Source organism: Heteronotia binoei, chromosome 2, assembly GCF_032191835.1.
Source record: "Heteronotia binoei isolate CCM8104 ecotype False Entrance Well chromosome 2, APGP_CSIRO_Hbin_v1, whole genome shotgun sequence".
Classification (NCBI taxonomy): Eukaryota; Metazoa; Chordata; class Lepidosauria; order Squamata; family Gekkonidae; genus Heteronotia; species Heteronotia binoei.
The window spans coordinates 195,227,246-195,246,929 of record NC_083224.1 but is presented as its reverse complement, the minus strand read 5'-3'; the positions used below and the strand labels follow the sequence as shown (position 1 = coordinate 195,246,929).

General features: G+C 49.4%; 1 protein-coding gene across 1 annotated transcript in view; it reads right to left on the bottom strand.

Moving 5' to 3' along the window:
* LOC132567452 (nuclear factor 1 C-type-like) overlaps positions 1–19,684 on the bottom strand; it is an 84,955-nt gene that overhangs the window by 63,794 nt on the left and 1,477 nt on the right. The window contains exons 2-4 of the mRNA XM_060233127.1: positions 15,780–15,917; positions 3,753–3,827; positions 386–509 (exon numbers count right to left, since the gene is read on the bottom strand). Of these exons, the coding sequence (XP_060089110.1) occupies positions 386–509; positions 3,753–3,827; positions 15,780–15,917 (337 nt within the window). The remainder of the gene's footprint in view (positions 1–385; positions 510–3,752; positions 3,828–15,779; positions 15,918–19,684) is intronic.

Here is a 19,684-nt window from a genome sequence, read left to right as displayed (position 1 = left end):
ATAGTCATGGCTAATCCAAGGCCATTCCAGCAGGTGCAAGTGGAGGAGTGGGGAACCAAACCCTGTTCTCCCAGATAAGAGTCCGCGCACTTCACCACTACACTGAACTGGCTCAGCATGGCACAACAGGCAAAGCCTCCCATCACCACATTCCATTCTGAATCCTTAGTCGGAGACGGGGGAGGTGACAGTTCTTCGAGTTAGTGCCTGGATGGGAGTCAAAACTTCTGAGCACCCCAGAGACTGGAACAGAAAACGTACTCTGCATATGCTCAGAAGTGCCTTGGTCTCCAGACATTCAGAGCCAAAAACTCCCACAGGGATGAAGAAGTCCTGTTAGCATGGCCTTAGGAACGTCTCCCAAACAATCCCAGTTGAGACTTACCCACTGGAGGAGGTGCTCGGAAGTGTCCGTCTCATCCCTGTGCTGGAGGGGTTGAGGTCATAAGCCAGGTGTCCTTGTAACTCCCCCAAGGAGAAATTTGGCCCCGTGCCCGTCACCACTGGCGCTGTAGAGGACACAGAGATGGAGGCCCATCAACGCACAGCCAGGTGCCCAGTTCAAAGGAGAGGAGGACAAAATCCGGTTTCCCATCTGTTATCAGGAGTGGAATTCTAGCAGGAGCTCCTTTGCATATTAGGCCACACACCCCAAATGTAACCAATCCTCCGAGAGCTTACAAAAAAGAGCCTTCTAAGCTCCTGGAGGGCTGGCTACATCAGGGGTGTGTGGCCTAACATGCAAAGGAGCTCCTGCTAGAATCCCACCCCTGTCTGTGATACTGAATAGCTCAGTCTTCTTTAACATGACAGGACTTCTGTGCTTTTCTGCAGAGATACACAGAAAACTCCCCTTCCGCCTTCAACCCCCCTGAAGGAACGGAGCCTGACGGAGTCAGACACCCCTGTGCCTCCCAACCCGGGGGTCGGGAACCAAAAGTGGGTCATGAAGACTCAAAAAGGAGGTCGTGGGTCAGCCCTCCTTAACGGCTGCCCCGCCCTTTACACCTGACCTCCCTTCCTTCCATTCATGATGGACATTTTCAGGGCTTTTTTTGTAGCATGAGCTCCTTTGCATATTAGGCCACACCCCCTCGATGTAGCCAGTCCTCCGAGAGCTTACAAGGCTCTTTTTTGTAAGCTCTTGGAGGATTGGTTTTATTTGGGGGTGTGGCCTAATATGCAAAGGAGCTAACGCTCAGGGCTCTTCTTACACGGCTCTTCTTATAGGGCCTACGGTAAGCTCCAGCAGGATTGGCTACATCGGGGATGTGGCCTAATATGCAAAGGAGTTCCTGCTACAAAAAAAAAAGCCCTGGACATTTCACCATAACACCATCATCCAGTACCAGAGACCGCGACCTGGCTTGGGAAAGCTTCATACCACCTAACGGCAGGGGTGGAATTCTGGCAGGAGCTTCTTTGCCTATTAGGCCACACCCCCCTGATGTAGCCAATCCTCCAAGAGCTTACAAAAAAGAGCCCTGTAAACTCTTGAAGGATTGGCTACCTCAGGGGGTGTGGCCTAATATGCAAAGGAGCTCCAGCTATAATTCCACCCCTGCCGAATGCCACGCACAAATTAGAACTTAAAGGTACTTGGGGAAATTTATTTTCCAGCCTTCATGAACTTCGCACGATTGTTTCGCCTCCCGAAATTGAGTTAGATGGAGAACAGCTGTTTGTGAGCCAAACAACATACATGACGGAAACTCCTGATGTATGATTTGTCCCTAAAAGCTACAATGTATGATTTGTCCCTAAAAGCTAAAAGCTACTGGAACTGGGGAGGAGGCGGGGCTTTTTTTGTAGCAGGAACTCCTTTGTATATTTGGCCACACACATCTCCCCTGATGTAGCCAATCCTCCTGGAGCTTACAGTAGGCCCTGTACTAAGAGCCCTGTAAGCTCCAGGAGGATTGGCTACATCAGGAGGGTGTGGCCTAATATGCAAAGGAGCTCCTGCTGTGGAAAAAAAGCTCTGGGAGGAGGTAGAAGAAAAGACAAGAGTCCAGTAGCACCTAAAAGACTAACAACATTTTTTGGCAGGGGATGCGCTTTCGTGAGTCACTGCTCACTTCTTCAAAGGAGGATAAATTTGCTGGAGGAGCACGGAATTCTTGATTGAAAATACGCCCCTGACCAAATGCTTTAACCTACACAGATCGCAGCATTGTGCTTTTCCTTCCATCAGAGCTTAAAGCCTTGGGAAACAGGGATATTTGATTCAGGAAACTGTAGGGAGGGGGACGGTTAACGTTCCCGTGTTCCCCATCCTCAATTGACATTGCCTCCCCTGAATTCTTTTTAGGGCCAAATTACACATCTGGAATCCTCATCGTGGTAGGAACTCTAGCTCTGGGTAAAGTTTGGCCCGGAGACAAGCCAGGAAGCCATTTCTACTGAAACCTAAATTTAGTATCCGAAGATCTAGTCAGGCTGAACAACCTGAACTATACGAAAAGGATTAAAAGGGGTGGCAGTGGGTCGGAGGAGAAAATCAGAATTTTGAGCTGGGTCGTCTCAAGGGTTAGAATCCGGGGGGGGGGGGGGTTGTAGCAGGAACTCTTTTGCATATTAGGCCACACACCCCTGATGCAGCCAATCCTCCAAGAGATTAGAGGGCTCTTCTTACAGGGCCTACTGTAAGCTCTAGGAGGACTGGCTACATCAGGGGGGCGTGGCCTAATATGCAGAGGAGCTCTTGCTAGAATTCCACCCCTGCTTATGAGTGACTGAATGCATTGGTAGGGTCAATGATGACACATCCTGCATTCTTGACATCTTTCAATTGTATTCAGTTTTCAGCACTAAAATTACTGCAGTCAGTATCCTATCTGTATCTTTATTAGGAATGTGCACAAAAAAAACCCCTCACAAAACCATTTTGGGGTACAGATATACTGAATCCGAAAGATATTGGTATTTCCGAATATTCCTGAATCCCAATTCCAGTATGGTATTCGGATTCGGTAAATATTCGGGATTCCCAAATTTTTTCGGCACCCCCGAAGCACTCTGTAACACAGAAGTCTTCATCTTTAGGGCAGCCTTCTGTTTGCAGCTGCAAGACATTCCTAGAGGAAGCCAGTGGAACAAGAACTTCTCCAAGGTTCTTCTCCACAGGGATCAGGAATCAGGGACAATAGTGGGCTAGTTTGGGGCAGTTCCAGCCCTTGCAGGGAGGCCTCCAGAGAATACCAAAGTCAGAAGGCAGAGGCAGGCTATCAATCCCCGTCTCTGAATATCCTCCACGCCCCAGTTGGAGTAGTCAGAGGTCACCATGGCTTCCAGGCACGTGCATACACACACACACGCAAATGCAGTGCCGGATTAAACCCTGTGGAGGCCCCAAGGCAGTCAAAATCATAGGGCTGCCCCTCACAAATTATCTCAGAGTCGGAGCACTGCTGCAGCCAACAGGCAGCTTCTCAAAATCCCTTTGGACAAAGCTGCGGGGGAGAAGCAGAGAGAGGCAAACTTGGTGATGACCCCAGCATCAGCCGCACCAGGCTAGTCAGGCAAAGAGTGGCTCAGTTGCTGGCTGTGCGTGCAGGCTGGGAGGGCTGCAAGCAGGGGGGAAGCTGCGGGGAGGTAGCTGACCTGGGACCTCTAAAGGTGCGGGGGCCCACAGGCCAGTACCTACTTGGCCTAATTATTAATCCGCAAACAAACCAACAAACCCCAAAAGCCATCCTTGCACACAACCCCACAACCTCACCCCTGGAAAGAAGCCACTGTGAACTACTCACTTCGAGAGACTTGGATAAGCTCTGTGACGCTGAAGACGCCTGACGTAACAAAATTTTCTTGGAAATCTGTTGCATCTGCACAAAAGAGATTATTTTCACACATCAACAAAAATTTAAAAAAAATCCCTTTTCATTCATTCCCCACCCCCCACCCGAATTGTTAAAATATTGAGTTTTTATACTTGGAGAGACAACAGAAATATTAAGATGGGTTAGCATGTCAATTTAGCAAGTTGCCCATCACTTTCTCTGTGATTTCATGACATGTATAAGCATGACCTTTCTGTACACTGAACATATGAAGCTGCCTTCTACTGAATCAGACCCCCCTGGGTCCATCAAAGTCAGCCTTGTATACTCAGACTGGCAGCGGCTCTCCAGGGTCTCAAGCGGAGGTTTTTCACACCTACTTGCCTGGACCCCTTTTAGTTGCAGATGCCAGATTGAACCTGGGACCTTCTGCTTACCAAGCAGATGCTCTACCACTGAGCCACCGTCCCTTCCCTTAGACATATGAACATATGAAGCTGCCTTTTACTGAATCAGACCCTCAGTCCATCAAAGTCAGTCTTGTCTACTCAGACTGGCAGCGGCTCTCCAGGGTCTCAAGCGGAGGTTTTTCACACCTACTTGCCTGGACCCCTTTTAGTTGCAGATGCCAGATTGAACCTGGGACCTTCTGCTTACCAAGCAACAACAACAACAACAAAATTTTATTTGTATCCCGCCCTCCCCGCCGGAGCAGGCTCAGGGCGGCTAACAGCATAATTCAAGTCTTAGTTATACAGAAATGAATAAAATTACATTTAAACATTATGAACATTTTAATTAAAATTCTGATTAAGTTTTAAAATTAAATTAAATTAAATTAGTAAAAGTGCTAATGCTACGTTTGCTTTTTATGATGGCGGTTTTCCTTAGTAGTTTCCTTTTTCATCAGCGAAAGCCAGTCGGAAGAGGAAGGTCTTGCAGGCCCTGCGGAACTGTTCAAGGTCCCGCAGGGCCCGCATTTCCTCTGGAAGTTGGTTCCATAGGCTCGGGGCTATAGAGGAGAAGGCCCGGAAGCAGATGCTCTACCACTGAGCCACCGTCCCTTCCCTTAGACATATGAACATATGAAGCTGCCTTCTACTGAATCAGACCCTCAGTCCATCAAAGTCAGTCTTGTCTACTCAGACTGGCAGCGGCACTCCAGGGTCTCAGGCTGAGGTTTTTCACGCCTCCTCGCCTGGACCCTTTTTAGTTGGAGATGCCGGGGACTGAACGTGGGACCTTCTGCTTACCAAGCAGATGCTCTACCACTGAGCCACATTGTCACAGACATCCTTGCAGACTTGTTGCTTACTCTGATGCTGTGTTTTCCCAAGTTGCAGAAAGTCAACCGGAAAAAAAAAATCTCCCGTGAATACAGAACAACACAGAACAAATTGAAAAAGTCCTGGAATCGATTCATACAAGGGAAATTGAAATGGAAATTTTCAGGCCAGAATTTCAAGATTGTAAAATGCAATAGTTGGGCCTATTTAGGGAGGTCAAGTCAAACTTTTCTGAAGCCAGCTTTTGTGTGTGATTGATCTTTGGTGTGTGATTGATCTCAGTTGGCTTATTTTTAGTTTGCTATTTTTCATAGCTGGTGTGGAGAAACGCCATCTGAGAGTGTTGGTGCTTCATCCAAAAAGGCAGGGATCAGTAAATCCATTCAGCCGGCTTTGTAGCCTTCCCCTCACTTCCCCCCTCCCTTCCAGAGCCAAACCAACAACGCTAGGGGGAAAGCCTCCTAGAGAGGCAGGAAGTGCTGTTGTTCTTGCCATGTGCCAGGCAGGAAGAGAGTCTCAGTTTGCAGCAGGCGCTCGGGAAGGGAGGCTGCTTGGCTGTGAGCTCCTGCCTGGGAGGCTCCAGGCAGCAAGGCAACGTAAGTAATTCTCAAGACAGGACAAGTCTAGACCAGGGACAGTAGAAAGCGTTTATAAACAACTTTCCTTTGTTATGCTGTTTGCTGTGCTGTGCTGTGCTGTGCTAATTTTGTAGATGCAACTGCTTTTGTTTTGTTTTTCTTTTCCTATCATTTTTACTGTTTAAATAAATGTTTTTTTCTGTTTTAAATACTGGCAGTCAATCTCTGTACCACATAGATCCCCAGACCGCTTTAGACCACGCTGTTTTTAAGAAGGGGGCCCCAGGGAAGGGGGAAGGCATGCAGTTGGATAAGGTGCCAATCCTCCAGGGGTGCCCCAAAGAAGCGCTGAGGTCTCTGTGAAACCCAAGTGCAGGGTGGCAGAGGGCCTTGAGGCCTGGCCTCACAGCTGGAGAGGGGGATTGGGAGTCCTGTTCCTCTCAATCTGAACCCCGGGACTGAGCAGGTGGTGGCAGCGCGCCCAAGGGGCAGGAGGAGAAATAGCTCCCTCCAGGAGTTGGCGACTCCATAGGGAGCTGACGGGACCGGGTCTGAAGGCAGAATCGGGCCGGTTCCGTCACAGCTGGTTTAATCCGTATGTGTGGGGGTTAACATTCTCTCCTCGGAGAACTCATTTCGAGATGGAAAGCTAACGAAAAATCTTCAGATAACTAAAATACTTGCATAACTTACTCCTCCCTTCCCTCCCACATACACCAGAACCCCAAAAATACCAATTCTTAGGTTGTTAATTACTAACAAACCCTACATGGCTACCCAACTGAACCTAAACTTTACAACAGATCGATTCAGCTGGGTATCTGTGTTGGTCTAAACAGCTGAACAAAGTTAAGAGTCCAGTGGCATGAACCTTTAAGACCAACAGAATTTTATTCAACATATAAGGTTTTGTGTGCAAGCACACGACACTATATCTGAAAAAGTGTGCTTGCACACAAAAGCCTTATACCTTGAATAAAATTTTGTAGGTCTTAAAGGTGCCATTGGACTCTAACTTTGTTCTCCTACATGAGATTGTTTTGCAAAATTCCAGAATTAACTTGACCGCAGTTAAAAAAAACTTAGGGTGTGTTTTAAAAGGTAAAAGGTAAAGGCAGTCCTCTGTGCAAGCACCAGTCGTTTCCGAATCTGGGCAGACTTTTTACGGGGTGGTTTGCCATTACCTTCCCCAGTCCTCTACACTTTCCCCCCAGCAAGCTGGGTACTCCTTCCACCAACCTTGGAAGGATGGAAGGCTGAATTGACCTTGAGCCGGCTACTTGAACCCAGCTTTTGCCGGGATCGAACTCAGGTCGTGAGCAGAGCATGGACTGCAGTACTACAGCTTTACCACTCTGCGCCAGAGGGCTCTTAGGGAGCATTCACGCTATGCTAAATAATGCATTTTGAAACTGGATTTTCGCTGTTCTTACGCAGTAAAAATCCAGTTGCAAAACACATTATTTAGTGTAGTGTAAACATGCTTGCAGAGGGGACTACCTTTACCTTTAAATGCAGCTAAGAGCTAACTACATTGGACTACTTGCCATTGCAGTTGTAAAGATCGCAACAAGATTCTGCGTGTAAAGCATTTTAAACACTGAGGGAGCATTCACACACTGCAATAAATAATGTATTATGAAACTGGATTTTTGCACAGTAAAAATTCAGGTTCAAAACATTATTTAATGCAGGGGCGTCAAACATGCAGTTCAGGGGCCAAATCAGGCCCCCGGAGGGCCCCTATCAGGCCCTCGAACAACTGGCTGTCATCTGCTTCCTTCTCCCTCTCTCTTGCTTCCTTCTGCATCACAGCTTGCTTTGCAAGGCTTGCTCAATTTCACAGGAGCTACAGAGCAAAACTTCAATTTTCTCCATTGGCTGCGGCTCCTCCCTTGGGGAGGAAGGGGGGAGGCAAAGCTTACTTTGCCAGGCTCTCTCAATCACATAGCAGAGCTATTGCGCCAAGCCTCTCTTCCATCTATTGGCTGAAGCTCCTCCCTCCCCCGCCCCCAGTCCCTGGGGAAGGAAGGAAAGAGCCAGAGCTTCCTTTGCCCAGTTCAAAGAAAGCCCGACTGCTCAGCAGTTTCATGGAGTGCCCACGAGTTCTTGTATTGTGAGGAAAGGAGAAAAAGGACTTCTTTCTCCACTTTCTCCATCCTATTTGGTTCCAGAATTTATTTCCTCCTGTTTCCTTCCCACTTGCTGCTATTACGTTTCATTGATGTGTTTCTAATTCCTAATTGAATGTATTGCATTGATTTTTCTTTCCTTTTTCTTTTTAAACTGCACTTCAGAATGTAAGGCAGGCCAGCCAAGAAAGAGAAAAAAATGGAGGCCGGTCAAAAGGCGGGGGAGTGGGCAGTAGGGCTGCTAAGTTTCCCGGCCGGGCGGGGGCTCTCCTGCCCTGGAGGTTCCCAACCTGCTGACCCAGATCGGGCCGGTGGGGGAATCCTCCCCCAACATCGCCGGCGTGATGGCATCACTCAGAAGTAGGGTTGCCAATCCTCAGGTGGGAGCAGGGGATCCCCCGGTTTAGAGGCCCTCCCCCCGCTTCAGGGTCATCAGAAAGCGGGGGGAGGGGAGGGAAATGTCTGCTGGACACACTATTATTCCCTATAGAGATTGATTCCCGTAGAAAATAATAGAGAATTGATCCACGGGTATCTGGGGCTCTATGGGGGCTGTTTTATGAGGTAGAGGCACCAAATTTTCAGTTCAGCATCTAGTGCCTCTCCCCAAAATATCCCCCAAGTTTCAAAACGATTGGACCAGGGGGTCCAATTCTATGAGCCCCAAAAGAAGGTACCCCTATCCATTATTTCCTATGGAAGGAAGGCATTGAAAAGATGTGCCGTCCCTTGAAATGTGATGGCCAGAACTCCCTTTGGAGTTCAATGATGCTTGTCACAGCCTTGATCTTGGCTCCACCCCTAATGTCTCCTGGCTCCACCCCCAAAGTCTCCTGGCTCCACCCCCAAAGTCCCCAGATAGTTCTTAAATTGGACTTGGCAACCCTATTCAGAAGTGACATGGCTTCTCTTAGGTTCTTATGTTCTTAAATGGCGCTTCCTCAGACTTGTGTCAGAATACAGGGAGCCAAGCTAGACATGATTCCTGCGGCCAGAGGCAGAAATCTAGCAGGAGCTCCTTTGCATATTAGGCCACACCCCACTGATATAGCTGATCCTCCCGGAGCTTATAGAAGGCCCTGTAAGAAGAGCCCTGTAAGCTCTTGGAGGATTGGCTACATCAGGGGTGTGTGGCATAATATGCAAAGGAGCTCCTGCTAGAATTCCTTACAGGGCTCTTCTCACAGGGCCTACTGGAAGCTCCAGGAGGATTGGCTACATCAGGGGGGAGGGGCCTAATATGCAAAGGAGGTCCTGCTAGAATTCCTTACAGGGCTCTTCTCACAGGGCCTACTGGAAGCTCCAGGAGGATTGGCTACATCAGGGGTGTGTGGCCTAATATGCAAAGCAGCTCCTGCTAGAATTCCTTACAGGGCTGTTCTCACAGGGCCTACTGGAAGCTCCAGGAGGATTGGCTACATCAGGGGGAGTGGCCTAATATGCAAAGGAGGTCCTGCTAGAATTCCTTACAGGGCTCTTCTCACAGGGCCTACTGGAAGCTCCAGGAGGATTGGCTACATCAGGGGTGTGTGGCCTAATATGCAAAGGAGGTCCTGCTAGAATTCCTTACAGGGCTCTTCTCACAGGGCCTACTGCAAGCTCCAGGAGGATTGGCTACAACAGGGGTGTGTGGCCTAATATGCAAAGGAGGTCCTGCTAGAATTCCTTACAGGGCTCTTCGTACAGGGCCTACTGCAAGCTCCAGGAGGATTGGCTACAACAGGGGGGTGTGGCCTAATATGCAAAGGAGGTCCTGCTAGAATTCCTTACAGGGCTCTTCTCACAGGGCCTACTGGAAGCTCCAGGAGGATGGGCTACATCAGGGGTGTGTGGCCTAATATGCAAAGGAGGTCCTGCTAGAATTCCTTACAGGGCTCTTCTCACAGGGCCTACTGGAAGCTCCAGGAGGATTGGCTACATCAGGGGGGAGTGGCCTAATATGCAAAGGAGCTCCTGCTAGAATTCCACACCTGCCTGCGGCAAACTGGGTTGGGGGTTCCCTGATTTACTGACACACGCGACATCAGGAAACGAAGGTTCCCAAACAGATTGGGGCCTGATTCGGCTCGAGAGCATGGTACAGGGGAAGAGGGGACTTCAGCCTTCCTCCCCGTGCTGTTTTTGTTGTGTACTGGACTCAAGTGAAGAGTGTTCTAGGAGTTCCTGCCTGGCTCATTGGAGCGGAACTTGGGGACTCGGCAAATCCCTGAAAGCAGAGACCCCCCCGGCTGGTTTGAATGACCCAATAACGTGTTTGCACGGGAACCCAGTGTTGTATATAGTTGGCCCCATTGGCCCAGTTCTGCGGTCTTTGTAGTGCAGCCACATGCGATGCTGTATCTAATCAAGAGCTTGTTATCGCTACCACCTCGCCTCTTCAATTAATAGAACCCACTCCATCAGGGGTGTCAAACATGCGGCCTCTTCTCCCTAGGGTTGCCAAGTCCAATTCAAGAAATATCTGGGGACTTTGGGGGTGGAGCCAGGAGCACAGGTGTGACAAGCAGAATTGAACTCCAAGGGAGTTGTGGCCATCACATTTAAAGGGACAACACACCTTTTAAAATGCCTTCCTTCCATAGAAAATAATGAAGGATAGGGGCACCTTCTTTTGGGGCTCGTAGAATTGGCCCCCCTGGTCCAATACTTTTGAAACTTGGGGGGCATTTTGGGAAGAGGCACTAGATGCTATACTGAAAATTTGGCACCTCTACCTCAAAAAACAGCCCCCCCAGAGCCCCCAATACCCCCTGTCAATTCCCCATCATTCCTTATGGGAATTGTTCATGGAGGTGCATAATGGCTGTGGGGGTGGGGCTTCCCCCTCCGGCCAGCTGGCTGGGGGAGGGGGGAAGCCTGTAAAACCGGGGGATCCCCCGCTGGGACCTGGGGATTGGGAAGCCTACTTCTCCCTCTCTCTTGCTTTCTTCTGCACAACAGCTTGCTTTGCCAGGCTTGCTCAATCGCACAGGAGCTACAGAGCAAACCCTCTGGTTTTTTTTCCCATTGGCTGAGGCTCCTCTCTTGGCGAGGAAGGGGGGGAGGAATAGCTTGCTTTGTCAGGCTCTCTCAGTCACACAGCAGAGCTCCTGAGCCAAGCCTCTCTTCCGACTATTGGCTGAGGCTCCCACCCTTGCAGTCCCCTGGGGAGGGAAGGAAGGAAGGAAGGAAGGAAGGAAGGAAGGAAGGAAGGAAGGAAGGAAGGAAGGAAGGAAGGAAGGAAGGAAGGAAGGAAGGAAGGAAGGAAGGAAGGAAGGAAGGAAGGAAGGAGCCGTGCGTCCTTTGCCCAGTTCCCTGGATCCCATGGGAGACATACAAAGAAAGCATCTTAGAGACCAATGAGTTTTAAGCATGTTTTAAATTTTTTAAAAAAATATATTTGTGTTTGTCTGTGTTTCTTATAAAATTTATATCTCTGCTACCTAATCTTAAATAGCTACGCACATGGCCTGGCCTGACATGGCTCAGCCCAACCCGACACGGCTCGGCCCCTCAAGGTCTCATTTATGTCAGATCCAGCCCTCATAACAAATGAGTTCGACACCCCTGCGCTATATTATAGTTTTCCTGAGCCGAATCCAGCCTCAGCACCCGAAGCAATGCTGGTTCCCTGCTGACATATCTGTCTGTAAGTTGGAGAATCCCAGCTCGATTTGTGGCTGACGTCACATCTAGTCTGACCCCAAGTGAGACCGTCGAAGTGGACAAACAACATTCCCTCTAAGCCGCAGAGTCTCGTGAGCAAAAATTCTACTTTGTGAGCTACTGGCATGAAAGCTGTGAGCTCCTGCATCAATTATTGGGCTCTGGGGTCATCCTTCCTGAGCTAAGAAGAAGAAGACTGCAGATTTATACCCCGCCCTCCTCTCTGAATTAGAGACTCAGAGTGGCTTACAATCTCCTATATCTTCTCCCCTCACAACAGACACCCTGTGAGGCGGATGGGGCTGAGAGAGCTCTCCCAGAAGCTGCCCTTTCAAGGACAGAGTCTCAGAGCGGCCTACAATTGCCTTTCCCTTCCTCCCCCACAACAGACACCCTGTGAGGTGGGTGGGGCTGAGAGGGCTCTCACAGCAGCTGCCCTTTCAAGGACAACTTCCTGATAGCTATGGCTAACCCAACTAAGCCGCCCCAACTCAGGGTATGCTGATGCTAAGATGGAAATGTGTGAGCTGGAGGTTAAAAATCTGTGAGCGAGTTCACACTAACTCAGATGAGAGGGAACACTGGACAGAAAATGGGGGCTCTGTGAAGTACCAGCTGACTCTTATCACAGTCAGGGGCTGTGGGGGCCCTGTACACAGAATACCCATTTAAGCACTCTGCTAATTAGCGGGAACTGGCCTAACTCTACCACTTAATCCCAACACTTCTTACCTGCCAATGCATGGGCTTGTGCACCTTTTCCTTACTCCTCCCTACCGCTCAGGCTCACGGCTGCCTGCATCACCAGCACGCCCTTTCCCTGACACTTCTGGGCAGTGTATACAGTTGGAAGCATGGACTGCAAAGGCTTCCAAGCGGATGGATGGGGGTGGAACTCGCACGTGGGCAGCTGAAAAGGCACATGGGTCAGCTGGTCACCTCCAGTGGGTCTCACCAGATATCTGGGCCCCAGCAGCCGCCCCAACTCAGGGTGTGCTGACGCTGGCCCTGAATGCAGCTGCAAGAGCCCCTGAATGTGCCCAGGATGTCAGGAATGGAGAGGAGGAAGAAGAAGACCGTAGATTTATATCCCACCCTTCTCTCTGAAGCAAAAGCTCAGAGCAGCCTACAATCTCATTTCTCTTCCTCCCCCACAACAGACACCCTGCGAGGCAGGTGGGGCTGAGAGGCCTCCCAGAAGCTGCCCTTTCAAGGACAGAGGCTCAGAGCGGCCTACAATCTCCTTTCCCTTCCTCCTTCACAACAGGCACCCTGTGAGGTGGGTGGGGCTGAGAGAGCTCTCCCAGAAGCTGCCCTTTCAAGGACAGAGTCTCAGAGCAGCCTACAATCTCCTTTCCCTTCCTCCATCATAATAGACACCCTGTGAGGTAGGTGGGGCTGAGAGAGCTCTCCCAGAAGCTGCCCTTTCAAGGAGAGTCTCAGAGCGGCCTACAATCTCCTTTCCCTTCCTCCATCACAACAGACACCCTGTGAGGCAGGTGGAGCTGAGAGAGCTCTCCCAGAAGCTGCCCTTTCAAGGACAACCTCTGTCAGAGCTATGGCTGACCGGAGGCCATTCCAGCAGGTGCAAGCGGAGGAGTGGGGAATCAAACACAGTTCTCCCAGATAAGAGTCTGCGTGCTTAACCACTACACCAAACTGACTCTTGCAGGTGCTGTGCTGACCTTCTTCCCCTGTGAGTTGTTCCTCAGTCCAAATTCTTCCTCTCACAGTCTGCTTTTTTCCTCTTAAGGGAAAAGATGCATCGGTCCAGAGCAACAAAGCAGAATGAGAGAACAATTTGGGTACGAAATATTTGGAAGATAAAGGTTTGGGATCCTCTTCCTGTCCCTTCCCTCAGCTCTTTCACTCAAAACTCCACACAGCTATATTGCAGTTTTTTAAGAAGTCACAAGACATTGTACATGCGTCCTGCAAGCTGAATCATAATTGGCTTTTCCCACCCTTCTGTGCATTGATTAAACTCTGTGGGGGGAAAGAAAAGATCCTTGATGCAAACACAAACAGGGACCGTATTGTTTAGTTCAGGGGTGGAATTCTAGCAGGAGCTCCTTCGCCTATTAGGCCACACACCCCTGATGTAGCCAATCCTCCAAGAGCTTACAAAAAAGAGCCTTGTAAGGTCTCGGAGGATTGGCTACATCAGGGAGGTGTGGCCTAATATGCAAAGATGTTCCTGCTACAATAAAAGCCCTGATATTAGGCCACACACCCCTGATGTAGCCAATCCTCCAAGAGCTTACAGGGCTCTTCATACAGGTGTGTGGCCTAATATGCAAAGGAGTTCCTGCTACAGAAAAAGCCCTGACCGCATAGAACCTCCTTGTGCCAAAGCAGTATATCCCCAAATGTCACTTTCTGGAAAGGGGGGGAAAATAGCAGGATCTTCTTTCCTTGCTTCCAGAGGTATCTGGGTGGCGACTATGTGGAACAGGACGCTGGTCTAATTTTAATTTCATGTTTTAAATTTAATTTTTCAATTTATACCCCGCCCTATCCCGCAAGTGGGCTCAGGGCGGCTTACAGCATTAAAACCGCATTAAACGAACCCCATCAAATTAAACAGTATCATAAATACAAAATGTCACATACAATCGAAAGACCATAATCCGCACAATTGGCAGCAAACCAAACTACAGCACAGGGCTTTTGTTTAGCAGGAACACACAGGAACGCAGTTCTGGCTGGCTGGGCATCAGGGGGTGTGGCCTGATATGCAAATAAGTTCCTGCTGGGCTTTCGCTACAAAAAAGTCTGGTGAAACAATGGCGGCATCGGGGTGTGGCCTAATATGTAAATGAGTTCCTGCTGGGCTTTTTCTACCAAAATTTTTACCGAGAGGGGAATTCTAGCAGGAGCTTCTTTGCATATTAGGCCACACCTCCCTGATGTAACCAATCCTCCAAGAGCTTACAGAGCTCTTAGTGCAGGGCCTACTGTAAGCTCCAGGAGGACTAGGGTTGCCAAGTCCAATTCAAGAAATATCTGGGGACTTTGGGGGTGGGGCCAGGAGATTTTGGGGGTGGAGCCAGGAGATATTGGGGCAGAGCCAGGAGCAAGGGTGTGACAAGCATAATTGAACTCCAAGGGAGTTCTGGCCATCACTTTTAAAGGGACAGCACACCTTTTAAATGCGTTCTTTCCATAGGAAATAATGGATAGGGGCACCTTCTTTTGGGGCTCATAGAATTGGACCCCCCGGTCCAATTGTTTTGAAACTTGGGGGGTACTTTGGGGAGAGGCACTAGATGCTATACTGAAAACACCTCTTCCTCAAAAAACAGCCCCCCCAGAGCCCCCGATACCCGCGGATCAATTCCCCATCATTCCCTATGGGAATTGTTCCTGGAGGTGCATAATGGCTGTGGAGGTGGGGCTTCCCCCGCCGGCCAGCTGGCTGGGGGAGGGGGGAAGCCTGTAAAACCGGAGGATCTCCCGCTGGGACCTGGGGATTGGGAAGCCTAAGGAGGACTGGCATATATGCTGGAAGCTTTCAGCAAAAGCTTGAGCACTTTCATAGTTGGGCGCTGGGGGGGGGCGGAAGCGATGACTTCGGAGGATGCCCGCTGGATCAATTAAAAGCCTGGTGGAAGAACTCCATCTTGGAGGCCCTGCAAAACTTGGATAAGTCCCGCACGGCCCAGGTCTCCAGCGGGAGCTCATTCCACCAGGTAGGGGCCCGGACCAAAAAGGCCCTGGCCTTTGTTGAAGCCAGTCAGGTGTCCTTAGCACCAGAGATCACAAGGAGATGTTGTGTAGCTGACCTCAGAGCCAGTCTTGCACTTTGCTTTGCCAAATATAGCCTTCTTTCATTTTATACTTGGAGCAAAGAGTGATACAAACCGATTCCCAGGGACACACACACCTAGGGGTTGAATTCTAGCAGGAGTTGCTTTGCATATTAGGCCACACCCCCTGATGTAGCCCATCCTCCAAGAGCTCACAAAGAAGAACCTTGTCAGCTCTTGGAGGACTGGCTACATCAAGGGGATGTGGCCTAATATGCAAAGGAGCTCCTGCTAGAATTCCACCCCTGTAGCCAATCCTCCTGAAGCTTACAGAAGGCCCTGTATGAAGAGCCCTGGAAGCTCTTGGAGGACTGGCTACATCAAGGGGATGTGGCCTAATATGCAAAGGAGCTCCTGCTAGAATTCCACCCCTGTAGCCAATCCTCCTGAAGCTTACAGAAGGCCCTGTACAAAGAGCCCTGGAAGCTCTTGGAGGATTGGCTACATCAAGGGGATGTGGCCTAATATGCAAAGGAGCTCCTGCTAGAATTCCACCCCTGCACACCCCCAAAACACACACATCTCGATGCTTTCGATTCTTGCTTACCCAAGGTGATGATGGGTTTGCTGTCCTCTTGGTCTGACCCGATCCCCGTCCTCGGGCTGCTACTCTGATCTGAATCTGAAAGGGAAAGCCACAAGTTGTGCATGAGATTGGTGCCTTTTGCAGGCATGTCTTTGCTACCTTTCGAAAATGCAAAACAGAGAGATTTTAGGGCTGAATTTAGGGCCAGGCCGAAGCCAAGAATCAGCCCAGGTCACTTCTAAAAAGTCAAGGTCGTCCCCTGTGCAAGCACCAGTTGTTTCCGACTCTGGGGTGACGTTGCATCATGATGTTTTCACGGCAGACTTTTTAACGGGGTGGTTTGCCGTTGCCTTCCCCGGTCCTCTACGCTTTCCCCCCCAGCAAGCTGGGTACTCATTTGACCGACCTCGGAAGGATGGAAGGCTGAGCCAACCTGGAGCCGGCTACCTGAACCCAGCTTCCGTTGGGATCGAACTCAGATCGTGAGCAGAGCTTGGACAGCAGTACTGTAGCTTTACCACTCTTTGCCACGGGGTTCTCTTATAGGTCACTTCTAGGACAGCTGAATCCCAGGGGTGCCATTGAAATAACACATCTTTGCCACGGAGACACTATTTGTGTTTACATTTTAAAAATACGATCATTTCTTTTGCGCTTTAGGAGCACCGATCCTTTTAAACTCATTCCGGCTCTCCAGGGGTGGAATTCTAGCAGGAGCTCCTTTGCATATTAGGCCACACACCTCTGATGTATCCCATCCTCCGAGAGCTTACAAAAAAGAGCCTTGTAAACTCCTAGAGGATTGGCTGCTTCAGAGGGGGTGTGGCCTAATATGCAAAGGAGCTCCTACCAGAATTCCACCCCTGCGACTACCCGCTCAAGGATTTTAAGAAGCATGTTTGAATGCTTCTCAGTTTAAAAATGTCAAGGTTTGAAAGGGAGGGTGGAGGGAATACTTTAGTGATCAAACAGCAAAATCCCAAACGGAATAAACTTTCGATGTTTTTTTCTGCTCAGGATGGCATGGTTGGTTTTCTCATGGCAGGGAATTTTAGTTCAAATCCCTGTTCAGCCACTATGTGGCGGACTTGTGAAAGGGCGAAAAAGTATTGGCAGATGATCCAGCAAGAAATGTCTAGGATCTTGGGATATGAATTCAAGAAAGCTGCAGAGACTTTTTCTGTTGGGATTACAAATGGAAACATTTCCCAAAGAAGACAGAACTAAAATTTGGTACTTGCTCTCAGCTGCTAGGGACACTATATGCGCAGTTGTGGAAGCAAGAAAAAATACCAGAAAAATGGGATTGGCTTGTAAAAGTTATGACATGGAGTGAGATGGACAAATTAACAAGAACTTTAAAAGACTATGATTGAGAAGATTTTAAAAGGGAGTGGAAAAAATTTAGAAGTTATGCAGAAGACGAGTGGAAAGCAAAAGGACTTTGGACAATTTTTGATAATGATTAAACTTTAGAAGAAAGAAGAATATTAATTTTAGTTCTTAGGAATTAAGGGCACCTTTTAATGTTAGTATTTTGAGTAAATAACACTGGCGGGGGTCAAGTAACAGGGGGAGGGGGTGATTAGAAAGAAGCATATGGGATAGATGAAAAGAAGTTATTAATGGAAATTGTTACCATATGTTATCAATAAAATTGTTTAAAAAGAAAAAAAAATCCCTGTTCAGCCACTAAACTTAGCAGATGACCTCACACCAGTCACGTACTTGCAGTTTAGAATAATTCACAGGCTTGTTGCAATGGGGCGGGGGGGGGGGCGTTGTCAAGTAATGCTGCCTTGATCTTCTTGGAAGGAAGATGTCTGCTGAGTACTCCATTATTCCTTATGGAGACCGATTCCCGAAGGATATAATGTAGAATTGATTGGAAGGTATCTGGGGCTCTGGAGGACTGTTTTTTTGAGGTAGAGGCACCAAATTTGCAGCATAGCATCCGGTGCCTCTCCTCAAAACACCCTCCAAGTTCCAAAAGAATTGGACCAGGGGGTCCAATTCTATGAGCCCCCAAAGAAGGTGCCCCGATCCTTCGTTATTTCCAAAGGCATTTAAAAGGTGTGTGGTCCCTTCAAATGTGATGGCCAGAACTCCCGTTGAGTTCAGTAGTGCTTGTCACAATCTTGATACTGGCTCCACTCCCAGTGTCTCCTGGCTCCACCCCCAAAGTCCCCAGATATTTCTTGAATTGGACTTAGCAACCCTAATTGCAGTGCTGGAATTGTTTCTAACTGATACATCTTAATCTTATATATGTTCTATTTATTTTATGTTGAAACCCGCTCTGAGCTCCACATTAGTGGGGGGAGAGTGGGAATATAAATTGAGGAAGAGGAAGAGGAGGAGGAGGAGGAAAAGAAGAAGAAGAAGAGTTGGACTTATACCCTGCCCTTCACTCAGAATCTCAAAGCAGTTTACAATCTTTTTCCCGTCCTCTCCCCACAACAGACACTCTGTGAGGTAGGTGGGGCTGAGAGAGCTCTGAGAGAACTGCTCCTGGGAGAACAGCTCTGAGAGAACTGGGACTGACCCAAGGTCACCCGGCAGCTGGAAGAGGAGTGGGGAATCAAACCTGGTTCTCCCAGATTAGAGTCCCCAACTAGTGAAGAAGAAGAAGGCAAAGGAGAAGAAGGGAAGGAGGAGGAGGAGGGGAAGGAGGAGGAGAAGAAAAAGGAGGAGGAGGAGAAGAAAACGGAGAAAGAGGAGGAGGAGGAGAAAGAGGAGGAGGAGGAGGAGAAGGAGAAGAAGAAGGAGAAGAAAGACGAGGAGAAGGAGCAGAAGGAGAAGGAGGAGGAGGAGAAGAGGGAGGAGGAGGAGAAGGAGGAGAAGAAAAAGGAGAAGGAGGAGGAGGAGGAGAAGGAGGAGGAGGAGGAGGAGAAGGAGGAGGAGAAGAAGAAGGAGGAGAAGGAGGAGAAGAGAGGAGGAGGAGGAGAAGAAGAAGACATGTCCAGTAAACTTCTGCCACCGCTTGTGGCAGAAGGTTTCTTTAATGCAAATTTTAACATTTTAACAAAATATGGCCGCTATAAAGGCGGGGTGGGGCACACGGCCACTCCGGTGATACATCCTCACACAGTTCAGAATCAAACAGTGGCTGGCCACAAGCCTGCCATCTGGGTCCGCTCTGGATGCTAATGGCTGATCTTTGCAATATCATTTTAGCAGTAATGGACAATTTCACCCCCCCCCCCCCAACCCGGTGCTCCCCCGATAGCACTCTCTTTGCTACCGGCGTGGTGATTAACAAGCTGCCGCCACAGCATGGAGCTCCCCCGCCTCCTCCCTTCCCCGGCTGCCAGAACCAGACGCAGGCCTGACCTCAGAACCTCCGCGGCGCCACAAAGCCAGGGCAGGCGGCACCAGTGCGGATCCTGAATCGGCTACGAACAACGTGGTTTTGCTTGGCGTCATACAAATTCCACACCTGGGCGGTGACCTGTGTTTGGGGCTTACTTCTCGCTCCCCCACCCCCCCAAAAAATAATAATCATCAGAGAGATTAGTGATGATGATGCTGCAGGCTGATTTGGAATACTGTGTACGGTTCTGGTCGCCCCTCCCCCCCCTCAGGAAAGCTAATATAGCATTGGAGGAGGGGCAGAAAAGGATCGACTAAAATGATTAAGGCCAGGGGCGGCCAAACTTGATTAATATAAGAGCCACATAGAATAAATGTCAGAACTCTGAGAGCCGCAAGGTGTGGACGTCAGATGTTTGAGAGCTGGAAGGGAGGGAGGGAAGGGGAGGGTGGGTAGGAGGGAGTATGAAAGGAAGGGAGGGGGGAAGGAGGGAGGGGGAAGGGAGGGAGGGAGGAAGGAAGGAAGGAGGGAGGGTGGGTAAAAGAGATGGGGAAGTAAGGGAGGGAGGGGAGGGAGGGAGGGTAGGAGGGAGGGAGGGAGGGAAGGGAGGGAG